The sequence below is a fragment of the Anolis carolinensis genome, chromosome 5 (genome assembly GCF_035594765.1).
Source record: "Anolis carolinensis isolate JA03-04 chromosome 5, rAnoCar3.1.pri, whole genome shotgun sequence".
NCBI classification, from domain to species: Eukaryota; Metazoa; Chordata; class Lepidosauria; order Squamata; family Dactyloidae; genus Anolis; species Anolis carolinensis.
The window spans coordinates 5210980-5226178 of NC_085845.1; the positions used below are offsets into that span (position 1 = coordinate 5210980).

The 15199-nt window shown below is 39.9% G+C and overlaps 1 protein-coding gene across 2 annotated transcripts; it reads right to left on the reverse strand.

Moving 5' to 3' along the window:
• Positions 1 to 50: 50 nt before the first annotated feature.
• Positions 51 to 15199, reverse strand: pradc1 (protease associated domain containing 1). 2 transcript variants are annotated; one of them, XM_008123080.3, is made up of 5 exons: positions 14973 to 15199; positions 9582 to 9636; positions 7710 to 7819; positions 4141 to 4308; positions 51 to 2998 (listed from the first exon to the last, which is right to left on the reverse strand). In XM_008123080.3, exons 1-5 carry the CDS (start codon positions 15080 to 15082, stop codon positions 2878 to 2880), a joined length of 564 nt encoding a protein of 187 aa, XP_008121287.2. In that variant the 5' UTR covers positions 15083 to 15199; the 3' UTR covers positions 51 to 2877. The 2 variants fall into 2 exon arrangements, with proteins under 2 accessions (XP_008121287.2, XP_008121288.2); XM_008123081.3 differs by having other exon boundaries at positions 9536 to 9636; positions 14973 to 15133.

The window sequence follows — 15199 nt, forward strand, 5'->3', positions numbered from 1 at the left end:
AGAACAGTATCTAGTTCTCTGCATACAGAAAAAGCAAAAAAAGACACCTGTAGAGACAGATATTTAATATTCAACAACTCACAAAAATAATCTGTGACTAATACCTGAAAGAGGAGACACCGGGTGCATCTCTACTGTAGAATGAATGTAGTTTGAGATCACTTAAACTTCCCTGGCTCAATGCTACAGAATGATGACTTGTAGTTTGGTGAGGTACCAGCCTCTATGACAGGCTATTGAAGATCTATAAAACTATAAGTCCCATGATTCCACATGGAGCCATGGCAGTTAAAGTGATGTCAAACTGCATTAGTCCTACAGTGTAGATACACCCTGTATCAGCTTTTGATAGGGTATTGAGTAAAAATTGCTTATGGCTGTGGTTTTTCCACACATCATAAGAGCCCCCCCCACAATGCAGTGCTCTCTGGTTTGACTATAACTCCCATTAGCCCCTTCCAAAAAGACCTTTATCCCACCTGACGCTCTGGCCAGTCCTGATGGTCAACACTAACCACATTGCAAACAACAACTTTTCACCCAGAAAAAGAAAAACAACCCAAATACCATCCGATCTCATCTGAATTAGGGTGCTAAGAAAGGTCAGACCTGGTTAGACTTGAGATGAGCGACCACCGATGGGGAAATATTGAACCAGTGACTTGCTGGTGGTGATGGTCAAATTCAGCAATATGGAGTATATATAAATCACTATAAATCAGCTTCTTGTGCTCTTCTTATGTGGCCAAGAAACCACTTTGGGGGTAAATTTGGGATTTCTAGCAATGGCTAAAAGAATCCTGCCCAAATCCTAGAAAACAATTGTTGTCATTTGGAACCAGCTTCTTATAACTATGTAACATCATTTTTGTTCCTGAGTTATTAATGTCATGTCCAAATTGGTTTTCTCATAAAACCATGAAAAATTTTATACAACTGCAAAAACTTTGTTTTCACAGGACACCCTGCAGCACTTTTTATTCTATTTTTTCAATGAATATTGCATCAAGTCTCAACCAATTCAACAAAGTTTGTGGCCGCCACAAAAACCAAGTTTCTGGAGTAGAATAACTACAGTAAAGTCCCACTAATCCAACCTTCGCTTATCCAACATTCTGGATTATCCAACGCAGTTTGCCTTTTAGTAGTCCGTGTTTTTGTAATCAATGTTTCCAATACATTGCGATGTTTTGGTGCTAAATTTGTAAATACAGGAATGACAGTAGAGTCTCACTTATCAAAGCTAAATCGACTAGCAGAACCTTGGATAAGCGAATATCTTGGATAATGAGGGATTAAAGAAAAGCCTATTAAACATCAAATTAGGTTATGATTTTACAAATTAAGCACCAAAACATCATGTTATACAACAAATTTGACAGAAAAAGTAGTTCAATGTGCAGTAATGTTATGTTGTAATTACCGTATTTACGAATTTAGCACCATAATATCATGATATATTGAAAACATTGACTACAAAAATGCCTTGGATAATCCAGAACCTTGGATAAGCGAGTCTTGTATAAGTGAGACTCTACTGTACTACATAATGTTACTGTGTATTGAACTGCTTTTTCTGTCGATTTGTTGTAAAACAAGATGTTTTGGTGCTTAATTTGTAAAATCATAATGCAATGTGACGTTTAATAGGCTTTTCCTTAATCCCTCTTTATTATTATCCAACATTTTCGCTTATCCAACATTCTGCCGGCCTGTTTATGTTGGATAAGTGAGACTCTACTGCACTTTCAAAGTAAGGCCCGCATAATTAAACAGCAAGTAACACTTTCAAACCAGGAACAAAAAAAATTCAAATTTTGTTGCATAGTATAGTCATTTGGCTGAAACGCCTATGGTGGAAGATGAGGGGTGTCCAATAATGACGAGGAAAGCCCTACCCCAAATCCTAGAAAACCATTGCTGCAAATTAGAGTCAGCAATATGGAGATAGATGGATTAAGGGTCCAAATTGCTTCTCTTATATGGCTGGGAGAATCCCACCCAAAATGCCAGAAAGCAATTGCTACCAACAGAATCAGCAATAAGCTAGAAGAACCAAGAGTTTGACTCATAAACCAACTTCTTATCCTCCTCTTATATGGCTAGAAAACCACTGTGGGGTGTTTCTAGTAATGGCCAGGAAAGAATCCCAAATTCCAAAGCCATAGCTGCAGATCAGTCAGGAATATCAAGGGTCATCACTACAAACCAGCTTCTTATGCTCCTATTATGGGATGGGGATGCCATTCAAAGAGAATATCCAGCAATGGCAAGACAGTAGTACTGAACTAGATGGGCCAAGAGTTATGGGCCATTATGATCCAGCTTCTTATCATCATTTTATTTGGCTGGGAGACCACTAAGAGGGAAGATCAGGGATTTCCAGCCTTCGCTAACCTAAATCCAAGAAAGACTGAGCTAGAGTGTAAACCAGCTTCTTGTGCTTCTCTTATGTGATGGAGATGGCATTAAAAGAGAAGATTGGGAATTTCCAGCAAAGGCAAGGAGAGGACCTCGCCTAAAATCCAAAAAGCTATAGCTGCCAGTCAGAATTGGAAATACTGAGCTAGATGGGCCAAGAGTCCGACTCATTCTAAACCACGTCCCAAGATCAACCTCCAAGTACGGCTAAGAAACAAAGTCCTATCTAAAACCCTACACATTGGCCACGCTCCTCTGCATCGAACAGGACAGCTTCCTCCGTCCCTAAATATGGCTCCAGAAGCTGGGAGGAGATTCACAGCTGTGATCTGTTCATACACAGTCCATTCACAGGACAACGGGCTTCCTGTTGCCTCTGGCCGGCAGGTCGGTCAGTCTCCGGATATGCCTTGATGTTGCCACCAGAACCCTTTGCCGTGCATTTATTTATCTCTGCTACCAAAAAGTCCAGGGAGGCTGCATGAGCTCGTATGTTGGGATGCTGGTGACGTTGACCGGGATAGAGATGACCGCCCAGGGAAATCCGTGCTGGTCTAAGGAGCGCCGGATCATGTACCTAGAAAGGGAAAGGGAGAGGAATAAAGATCATGGTGTGACCTTGGACAAGCCACACTCTCTCAGCTTCATAAGAAGGCAGTAGCAAACCAACTAAATCTAACCAACACAATTCTCTTATCTTTTCTAGAGCCAGTGTGATCTAATGGTTTGATTGCTAGACTCGGACTTCTGCAGGTCAAGGTCCGAATCCCTGCTTAGCCATGGAAACCCATATTGGGTTGTTGTGTGTTTTCTGGGCTGTATGGCCATGTTCCAGAAGCATTCTCTCCTGACCTTTCAGCTACAACAGAGGTTGTGAGGTATATTGGAAACTAAGCAAGGGAGCCATAGCAGCCATAGCAGAGCACTTGATGAACCAACCTGAAAACAGCATATTATTTGAGAACACAGAAATGCTCGACCAATCTCACAACCACCATGTCAGACTACACAGAGAAGCCACTGAAATCCACAAGAAGCACGTGGACAATTTCAACAGAAAGGAGGAAACCATGAAAAGGAACAAAATCTGGCTACCAGTATTAACTCTAAAATCAGGACACTAAATAAAGAAGAACACTCTGAAAACAGGAATTCCAGACATGAATCAATCAGGGCCAGTTAACACCTCCAAACAAAGGATTCCCCCAGCCAGGAAGAAACCAGGCCTTGAAGCTGTCAATGCCGATAATGCTAATCAAGGTGATTAATACAACATTCACACTGGCCTCGAACAGATAAAGAGTTTTTTCTTCCACCCTGGACCTTCCACAGATTTATAAACCTCCCTTGCTTAGTTTCCTCACAACCTCTGAGCAATTAAACTGGAATAACACTTTCAAATCAGCAACAGATTTTTAAAAACTTTTGTTACATAGTGTAATTCATGGAGCCCCCTGGTGGCAAGTGAGGCTAACAGGCTGCTTGTGTGTCCCAAATATTGTTTTGAGGTATCCTGGAACATCTTAAAGCCTCAGTTCTAAAAAATCATAGCATTTAAGGTCTTATAGAAATAAATATCATAATAATTCATTTCTGGAAGATTTCTTTTTCAAGGGAAAGGGAATTGTAAAAAGTGCAGCACCCACAAAAGGAACCCAGGACTTCCGAGCTCCCCTGATGAAGCTCATCCCATGAGTATAAACAAACAGGGCCACTTACCCATCTCTCCCAAGAAGGAATAGGGCAGGGATGTCTGCTGTCCGCTGTGTGCTGTCCTGGATCATCTCCACATAGGAGTTGTCGTTGTCGTAGGCGTTGTCGGCAATGATCACCGCGCGGCCCCCGTGCTCTTGAACGATGCGGGTTTTTGAGAGGAAGGAGCAGCCCCTGCAAGAAAGATGGAAGGAAGAAGTGCCGGGCCTTATGCCATTCTATTATTATTACTACCCTGTTCCCCGAAAATAAGACAGGGTCTTATATTAATTTTTGCTCCCAAAGATGCACTAGGTCTTATTTTCAGGGGATGTCTTATTTTTCCATGAAGAAGAGCTCACATTTATAACAACAAAATGAACATTTATTATATACTAGCTGTGCCCGGCCACGCGTTGCTGTGGCAAAGTGGTGGTGGTATTGGTTAAAAATTGTTGTGTAATTTTTATTTGACGTTATTTGCATTTTTTATTAATTTTATTGTAAGTTATATTTTTATTTATTATATTTTATTATTTTCTTGTATTATTTTTAGTTATTTTCTGTTATTATAGTATTTTATTGTATCAATTTTTAGTGTTTTTTATTTTTTTTTATTGGGTTGCTAGGAGACCAAGTTGGAGGAGCTTAGCCTTCTAACTGGCAGCAATTGGATAAAAGCAATTATTTCTCTCTCTCTAATTAGGACTTTATTTTTCTTTTCTTTTTGTTGTATCAACCTAGAGGCGTGGATGATGGGTTGTGTTGTCAAATTTCGAGGTTGGGGGGCCTGTAGTTTTGTTGTTTTGTGGGTCGCCGTGATGCCATCACTCTTTTATATATATAGACTGTAAAGTAGTTGTCATCACAAACCAGCATGACCAGACAAACTATGAATCCTATCAAGAATTTCTTGTTACTACCATTATTTACATGTACAACAATCTATGGTACTTCTTGCAATTTAGGTTTCACAAGGTTTCCACGCTGATTTCTCTCTATTCTAGTTTCAATGTAGTCATGAATGATGAATAATATAATATACTATAATAATAATATGATAATATAATAATAATATAATGATAATACAATATATTAATGAGATAATATAATATAGGATATAATAACAGAAAATGATAATAATATGGTATTAATAGGATAATATAATAATGGGATATAATAACAGAATAGCATGATAATATAATAATAATAGGATAATATAATAGAATAATAGAATGGAATAGAATGATATAAAATATATTAATAGGATAATATAAAATGGAATATAATAATAATAACAGAATATGCTAATAATAATAAAACAATAATATGATAATATAATAGAATAATAGTATAGAATATAATGATATAAAATATATTAATAGGGTAATATAAAATGGAATTTAATAATAACAGAATAATAATATAATAATATGAAAATATAATAGAATAATAATAGAATAATAATATAATGATATAATAATAATAATAGAAAAATATAATATAATGATTTAAAATATATTAATAGGATAATATAATAATGGGATATAATAATAGTAACAGAATATGATGATAATAATATGGCAATAGAATAATAGTAAAAAAATAATCAGTTTCATGGCATAGGATAGGAAGATGAGAGGAGAATCCCAATGCGTCCTGTACCTTTAAGGAGCAAAAGCAGCAGGACGAAAGCCCTCTTCCTTCCCTCCCACCCTCCCTTGCCCGGGCTCCAGGAGCCAATCAGAAGCCTCTGGGAAGAAGAGAGCATGGCCAGCATGGCCAGGACGGAGAAGGAAGAAACGGCAGCGCAGGCAGCAGCCATGGAAGGTTTTTCAAGCCTCGGCTGGGGGACAGGCAAGGCAAGGCAAGGCAAGGCAGGGAGGGAGGCACAGAAAGCAAGCACTTTCCCTCCCTCCCTCCCTCCGGTGTATGAATGAGTGCTGCTTTAGCCCTGCAGCCATGCTTCCCAATGGAACTCTGCTGCAGCCTTAGTTGCTAGGTCTTACTTTCAGGGGAGGCCTTATATTTGGCAATCCCCCCAAACCCCTGCTAGGTCTTATACTTTGGGGAGGTCTTATTTTTGGGGAAACACGGTAGCTGTGCCCGGCCACACGTTGCTGTGGCTTATGGGAATGCTTTGTTGGTCAGGTGGAATAGCAGTGAATAGCCTTGCAGCCTCAAAAGCCTGAACCCTGGCTGTACCCCGGTGCCATTGTGGCTGAGGGGGTTGCTAGGAGACGACGTGGGCAGGGCCTAAAGGGGGCAGGGCCTAACCTTCTGACCAGCAACCTGGGTTGAAAATGGCTCTTCCTCGTTCTCTAATTTGGACTTTCTTTTACAGGTTTTTTTGTTTTAAATACATAGATTGGAAGACTATGTCTTTTGTGGGCAAATTTGGTGTGATTTGGTTCAGTGGTTTTGTTGTTTACTCAGTCCTACAAACATACATAACATTATATATATACAGTAGAGTCTCACTTATCCAAGCTAAACGGGCTGGCAGAACCTTGAATAAGTGAATATCTTGGATAATAAGAAGAGATTAAGGAAAAGCCTATTTAACATCAAATTAGGTTATGATTTTACAGATTAAGCGCCAAAACATCATGTTATACAAAAAATTTGACAGAAAAAGTAGTTCAATACACAATAATGTTATGTTGTAATTACTGTATTTACAAATTTAGCACCAAAATATCATGATATATTGAAAACATTGACTGCAAAAATGTCTTGGATAATCCAGAAACTTGTATAAGCTAGGCTTGGATAAGTGAGACTCTACTGTGTGTGTGTGTATATATACAGTAGAGTCTCACTAATCCAAGCCTCGCTTATCCAAGCCTATTGCGTATTGAACTACTTTTTCTGTCAAATTTGTTGTATAACATGAAGTTTTGGTGCTTAATTTGTAAAATCATAACCTAATTTGATGTTTAATAGGCTTTTCCTTAATCCCTCCTTATTATCCAAGATATTCGCTTATCCAAGCTTCTGCTGGCCCATTTAGCTTGGATAAGTGAGACTCTAGTGTATATATAATATATTATTATTATTATTATTATTATTATTATTATTTCCCAATTAATCTCTTGATTGAGATGCAAAGCATCATTAGGCACATGGACACAATGGTTAAAGTCATTTGAACTTGTTCTGTACTCATCACAGACACCCATATTTGCAAAATTAAACTTCCAAAAATAGCTGGAATTCATTGACACCTTTAGGGATGCTTTATTGAATTGCACATCTTTAATTCAAAGATGTAGCTCTCCTATCAGCAGGAACTGCAACAGGGATCCAAATTCTGGCTGTTGAAACCAGAGATTGCAGGAGATTGGGTGGAAATGTCAGTCTGCTGCATCTCAACAGATAGAACAAATCTCTGTGACTTGCATAGGCTGCTGCTTAGAACAGCAAGACTGGGAGACTGAACCTTATCTCCAAAACTGGTTCCGCACTTGCTATAGCCCCTTTTATATTTCATTGTAAAACCCAGAGATGATTCATTGTTCCATTGACATGGAAACCAGCAACCTTCATTGGAGCTATCTAACTTCTTTTCCAACAGTGTTGGCAAAGAAACTCACCCGCGTTCCACCAAAGCAATCTGGCCATCAATGAAAACACCATTATTTAATGTCCCACACGCCTCCGGAGGGTCCGCTGGAACCAGGTAGATTTGCTCGTACCTTGTGTTCTTCAAAAGGTAAAAGGAAAGAACAAAGAGATGAAACCTTTTCCAATCTAGACTACAAACCTCGTCATCCACAACCAACATAGAGCTACACTAATCGAAATATAGCAGGTTGGAGTTAAGCTGCACTAGACATGATGGCTTTTATCTAGTTAGAATAATACAATCACACAAATTTAACTATGTTGCTGTGCCAGACATAAAAAAATATATTAAAAATTATTATTATTGTTGTTATTTCCTATTTCTCTCTCTTAAAAGAGACCTAAAGCAGTGAACAAATGTATCCTTGTTGGGCTGACCAAAAAATGTAAAATGATAACTTTGATAGAGCACCAATGTAATATCACTTGAGTCCCCCTGGATGAGAAGGGCGGGGTATAAATGTTGTAAATAAATAAATATAGTGGTTGGAGTGTTGCATCTGTCAGAGTGATTTGCTAGGCACACACGCAGCAGAAGTCGCTGACGAGAAAACACTAGATAAATAATGACGCTGGAGTCTTCAGCTCTCTATCAAAAGTTTACTCACGAACGGAATTCCACAAGACAATAAACAGCTCTCACGCAGGCACACACGGGAAGGAATCCAGAGAAGAGAAAAAAGATAGGAAGCAGAGGGCAATTTATCCCAGACTCTGCTGTCTGATGCAATCCAAGTTTGCAGGCACTTAACCCTTTACACACTGGCATAGTAAACAATACACAGTGCATGATGCAAACTCCAGCACACATTGCACCACCATGACTCAATTACATTTAAACAACTCTATATACAATCATTCCTACTTTAACAGCATCACTGTAGAATGAATGCTTTTTGACACTGCTTTAGCTGTCATGGTTCAATGCTAATTAAGGGAGCTGTAGTTTGGTGAAGCACCAGCACGTTTTGACAGGGAAGACTGAAGACCTTATCAAACTCTTATGATGCCATAGCATTGAGTCATGGCAGTTAACACTGTGTCAAACTGAGTTCATTCTCCAGTGCAGAATATGCACCCTTCACCATCCGTTCAAACCTTGCTCACCACCCACTTTTTTGTGAGCATTTATGCTCTGACTCATGTCTGCAGCACTTCAGAGAAGCAGCAGATGGGTAAAAATACACTTAGGATAGAGGGAATAAAACTATTCATCTTGGCATGTCAGCTATCCTTAACATAATAATTCCTGCGTCCAGATGGGGCAGGAAAACAGGGAAATGTGTGCAAGAGAAAATTGTTCCAAGTCCAGTGCTAGGCATTATTATTATTATTATTGACACAACGACGTTGTATGACACAGCAAACAAGATAGATATGCTGGATTTCGTTTCACAAAACCACAAGTCGAACACTTCCCAAGTGTCTAGGACTGTGTGATGTATTTTTGGATGATGCGTGCATCCGAAATATTATTATTATTATTATTATTATTATTATTATTATTATTATTATTATTTTATGACACAGCAAACAAGATAGACATGCTGGATTTTGTATCACAAAATCACAAGTCGAACACTTCCCAAGTGTCTAGGACTGTGTGATGTATTTTCGGATGATGCGTGCAGATCTCAGTAGGGTGGCCTTTTGCAGTTGTTGTTGTTGTTGTTGTTGTTGTTATTATTATTATTATTATTATTATTATTATTATTATTATTATTATTATTATTATTATTATTTTATTGGAGGGGATACCAAAAGCAAGTTGAGGCTCCTTGGCTCTTATACTTACAAAAACTCCCCCAAAATCCTTTGCTGGGGTGGCAGTAAAGATGTACCTGATATCCCCGGGGCTCAGCACTTGGAAATAAAGGTATTCTTGGATGCGTAAACCTGTGGGATGAGAAATGGAAGAGAGAAAATATGGGTGAATGCAGTTTGCCACCACTTTAACTCTGATGGCCCAATGCAATGGAATAATGGGAGTTGTAGTTTTACCCTTCTCTGCCAAAACTGCAACTCCCAGGATTCGATAACACTGAGAAACTCGCAGTTAAAGTGGTGTCGAACCTAATTCATTGTGTAAGTTAATTACCTTCAAAGGGTCCTGGCTCAGGAGGGAAATCAGGCAGAAAACCCAGTCTCGTGAGAGATGTAAAAAGCAAAGTTTATTTTCACCTCAGCTGTGAGAAGACGACAGCCATACATACCCCAGAGGGCTGTACTATGCAAATGGCTGTCCCAAAAGCATGTTGCAGCAAACAAAGAATTTATACCTTTGGCTTATCTAAACTTGACCAATGGCTGAGGGTCTTCCTCACCTTCCACACCCACTTGGCACAAGTGACACCTGTGACCTCACTTGTTGATTTCAAGCTAACTTTTGGTCTTGGAACTTTCTGGAGAAAGGCACCAGCTCACAGGAAGGGAGGGGCATATGCAGAGGCAAAGCTACATAGGCAAACATTTACTATTTTCTGGCTTATGGTCCCTTCAGTTGTACAGTGCAGACATGTCTTTAGTCGAATTCTCAATATTAGACATAAAACTCTGGGTTTTCTCCCTCTCGGCCTCAGATTTCGAATTTGACTCCTGATTGTGTAAGAGGAAAAGTCCCATGAAACAATTGCAGTTGGGCTCCGTTCCAGGCAACCGGCTTCTGCCACGCTACAAAAAATAGCAGATGCACAAAATCTCGGGATTATAAATACACTCCAGGCTGCAAACTCACATGTCACATATTTGGGAGCAAGTCAACAGAATCTTCTACTCTGAGCTTTTTCTGCCATGTAAAGGGTTTATCCCAGGCATGGGCCAACTTCGAACCTCCAGGTGTTTTGGACTTTAATTCCCACAATTCCTATGAGCTGGTAGGCTGTTAGGAATTTGTGGGAGCTGACGTGCAAAACACCTGGAGGGCCAAAGTTCGCCCAGGCCTGGTTTATACTAAAAATTTCATTGCTTGAGGCTTTCCGGAGTCCCCAATCCTGCAACAGAAATCTACCATGTGCCAATAAGCCACATGCACATGGTGCATGAAGGCTGCCAACTGACCAGCCAAAACAAATATTGCAGCCTAGTTTGCAGTTGTCACTTTAACTTGGGCACTCAATCCTATAAAAAAAAGCATGCAAAACAAAAAATAATGGAATTCTATAGTTAGAAGAGACCTCCAAGGGTCATCCAGCCCAAACCACTTCTGCCGGGCAGGAAGACACAATCCAACCTTTCCTGACAGATGGTCATCCAACTTCCAGAGAATGAGACTCCACCACATTCTAAGTATATTCCGTTTTTGAACATTTCTTACCATCACAAAGTTCTTCCTAAGGTTTCGGTGGAATTATGAAAAGTAGTAGGGAAAAATAAATGTGACAGCTCCTTTAAGACAAAATTGTTTTTATTTTTGCATGAGTTTTCATGCAACTCCCATATTTGTTGTCAAGAAATCTTAAGAGTTGGGAGGGAACCCAGTCACTATCTAGTCCAACCCCCTGCCAAACTAAAGCACTCCCAAAAGAGGCCCATTTTTTAAAAAGTTCTCTAAAGAGGAAGAGTTCACACTCTATGAGGCATTCTATTTCCCTAATGTTTTGGTGTACTATAATCTCTTTTTGTGTAGTTTGATTACTAGTAATATTGTGCTGAAGGCACAGTTGTAAAAATTACAATTTCCAAGATACCATGCATTGAGCCATGGCCATTAAACTGGGGTCATTTAGCTGCATTCATTCTGTAGTGTGGATATAGCCTTAGTCTGCTTATGATACCAACTTCATGCTCTTAAGGACAAACCTACACTGTAGAATTAATGCAGATTGATCCACTTTTGCGGTGGCTCAATGCTACGGAATTCTGGGAGTTGTAGTTTAGTGAGGCTCCATTCCTTTTTGGCAGAGAAAGCTAAAGATTTTGTTAAACCACAACTCTCCTGATTCCACAGCCTTGAGCCATGGCCGTTAAAATAGAGTCAAAATGCATTCATTTTGCAGTGTAGATGAACACTCCAACCCAAACAATAAAGGTTTGGAAACCAAGCCTGGACGGTCATCTGTCAGGAGGGCTTGGATTGTGTCTTCCTTCCTGGCAGAAAGGGGCTGGACTGGATGACCCTTCCAATTTAGGATTCTATGAAATATGCATACATCTGTGTATGTATGTATGTATGTATGTATATGTATGAGTCTGTGTGTAAACCTCCAGTATGCAACCCTGTGTATCAATGTGCCAGGAAAGGGGAAGCAGTTGTTATTTGGCAACTGTAGGAAATGAGTGTTTAAATAGTGTTTAAAACTTTAAATGGTGTGTTGTCGAAGGCTTTCATGGCCGGGATCACAGGGTTGTTGTATGTTTTCCGGGCTGTATGGCCGTGTTCCAGAAGTATTCTCTCCTGACGTTTCGCCCACATCTATGGCAGGCATCCTCAGAGGTTGTGAGGTATGGAGAAACGGTGTTTGCTGTAAGTTTTAGCTGTTTTATATATGTTAAATTGGTTTATATTGGTTTATGATGTTTTAGCTTATGATGCATTGTGTGTGGATGTATTTGTATTGTTTTTGTATTTTATAAGCTGCTTTGAATCCCAACCACGGGAAAAAAGCGGGATAGAAATGAATTAATAATAATAATAATAATAATAATAGTTAAAGGTTTCCCCTAATGTTAAGTCCACTCGTGACCGACTCTGAGAGTTCGGCAGCCAGGTTCCTAACTGGAGCAGATTACAGGGCGCGTTCAACGCCTCTGTTTAAGGAGCTCCACTGGCTGCCGTTTATTTTCCGAGCCCAATTCAAGGTGCAGGTTCTTACCCACAAAGCCCTAAACGGTTTGGGACCCACCTACCTTCGAGACCGCATTTGCCCCTATGAACCCGCACGATCTCTTCGCTCGTCGGGGGAGGCCCTCCTTTCGCTTCCACCACCTTCGCAGTCGCGGTTGGTGGGGACGAGAGAGAGGGCCTTCTCCGTCGTGGCCCCCCGTCTTTGGAACTCGCTCCCCAGGGAGATCAGGCAGGCCCCCACCCTACTCTCCTTCCGGAAGAGCCTTAAAACCTGGCTCTTCCAAAAGGCCTTCGATGATCAATCGTTGTAGGTTCGATTTATCTGCCTACTTAAAAATAGCCCCACCGGTGATGCCTCCTCAGTATTATTTATGCACTTTATTGTCTATTTTAGCTGTGAAACTACCTCTCCCCGATCCTGAAATATTTGCACTTTGGCCCAGATCCGTGCATTCGTCTTCCGTTTTTAATATTTTATTTTGTATGTTGATTTTTATGATTGTTTTTACTGATGCTGATGTTTTATTGTTGAGATATTTGTTTTTTTTTTTTTTGCTGTTGTTTGTTTTATTGTTGTTGTTGGGCATGGCCCCATGTAAGCCGCCCTGAGTCCCTTTAGGGAGATGGGGCGGGGTATAAGAATAAAGTTATTATTATTATTATTATTATTATTATTGTTGTTGTTGCTCATCTCCATTTCTAAGCCGAAGAGCCGGCGTTGTCTGTAGACACCTCCAAGGTCATGTGGCCACTGGCATGACTGCATGAAGCGCCGTTACCTTCCCGCCGGAGCGGTACCTATTGATCTACTCACATTTGCATGTTTTTGAACTGCTAGGTTGGCAGAAGCTGGGGCTAACAGCGGGCGCTCATTCCGCTCCCCGGATTCGAACCTGCGACCTTTTGGTCCGAAAGTTCAGCAGCTCAGCGCTTTAATGCACTTCGCCACTGGGGCTCCATTATTACAATGTATATTATATATTAAATATATAATATATATTATATATTAAATGTAATATTACTAATAATATTACCATATAATGATATAGTACAATATAGTAATTTAATGCTTATATTGTGCTATGCTAGCAATATATTGTATGTACATTTAATTTGTAAGCTGCTCTGAGTCCCCTCCAGGGTGAGAAGAGCGGGATATAAATGTAGTAAATAAATAAAATATTACATTATAATATTATTATCAATATTATATGTATATACAACGGCACTCCTTGCAGTCATGCTGGCCACATGACCTTGGAGGTGTCTACGGACAACACCGGCTCTTCAGCTTAGAAATGGAGATGAGCACCAACCCCCAGAGTCAGACATGACTGGACTTAACGTCAGGGGAAAACCTTTACCTTACTTTACAATATATTATAATATTACCGTGTTTCCCCGAAAATAAGACAGTGTCTTATATTAATTTTTGCTCCGAAAGATGCGATAGCTCTTATTTTAAGGGGATGTCTTATTTTTCCATGAAGAAGAATTCACATTTATTGTTGAACAAAAAAAAAAGAAAGAACATTATATACTGTACAGTAGTTGTCATCACAAACCAGCATAACTAAACAAACTGTGAATCCTATCTAGAATTTCTTGTTACACTTATCCAAGTCTCCGAGTCTCACTTATCCAAGCCTCTGGATAATCCAAGCCATTTTTGTAGTCAATGTTTTCAATATATCATGATATTTTGGTGCTAAAATCGTAAATACAGTAATTACTACATAGCATTACTGCGTATTGAACTACTTTTTCTGTTAAATTTGTTGTATAACATGTAATATAAATATACAATTGTAATAGTGTATTATTGTTATTATTATTACTATTTGATTTGTTTACAGAAAAAACATTATACAGTAGAGTCTCAACTTATCCAACATTCGCTTATCCAACGTTCTTAATTTGTAAAATCATAACCTAATTTGATGTTTAATAGGATTTTCCTTATTCTCTCCTTATTATCCAACATATTCGCTTATCCAACGTTCTGCCGGCCCGTTTACGTTGGATAAGCGAGACTTTACTGTATATACAGATGAATGCATATTTCATAGAATCCTAAAATTGGAAGGGTCATCCAGTCCAGCCCCTTTCTGCCAGGAAGGAAGACACAATCCAAGCCCTCCTGACAGATGACCATCCAGGCTTGGCTTCCAAACCTTTATTGTTTGGGTTGGACCCTGGAAGAATTTAAAGACATAGCCATTGGAGTGTTGAACTACACTGCAGAATGAATGCATTTTGACTCTACTTTAACGGCCGTGGCTCAAGGCTGTGGAATCAGGAGAGTCCTGGAGCTTTGAAATCAAGGGCTGGGTGGCCGTCTGCCAGGAGGGTTCGGATGGTGCCTGGCAGAAAAGAGTTGGACTGGATGGCCTTTTGGGGTCTCTTAGAACTCTATTTTCAGCCCAGAGGGACAGAAATCAAGCCTTACCGTGCACCAAGGAAGAAAAGCAAACGAGGATGTATCCCCAAAGGAGCCAAAAGGCCACCATGGCTGAGCTCCTTCTTCCAACCCTTGCTCTCTGGTTGCAAGCCTGGCATCCCAATCTTCAGTGACAGGAGGCGGGGAAAGCCTCTCCCGGCTGGCTCTCATTGGACGAGACGGATCTTCTGGTGATGCCATTGGGCAGGGCCTTGCATCCGTCATCACTGGGTTTT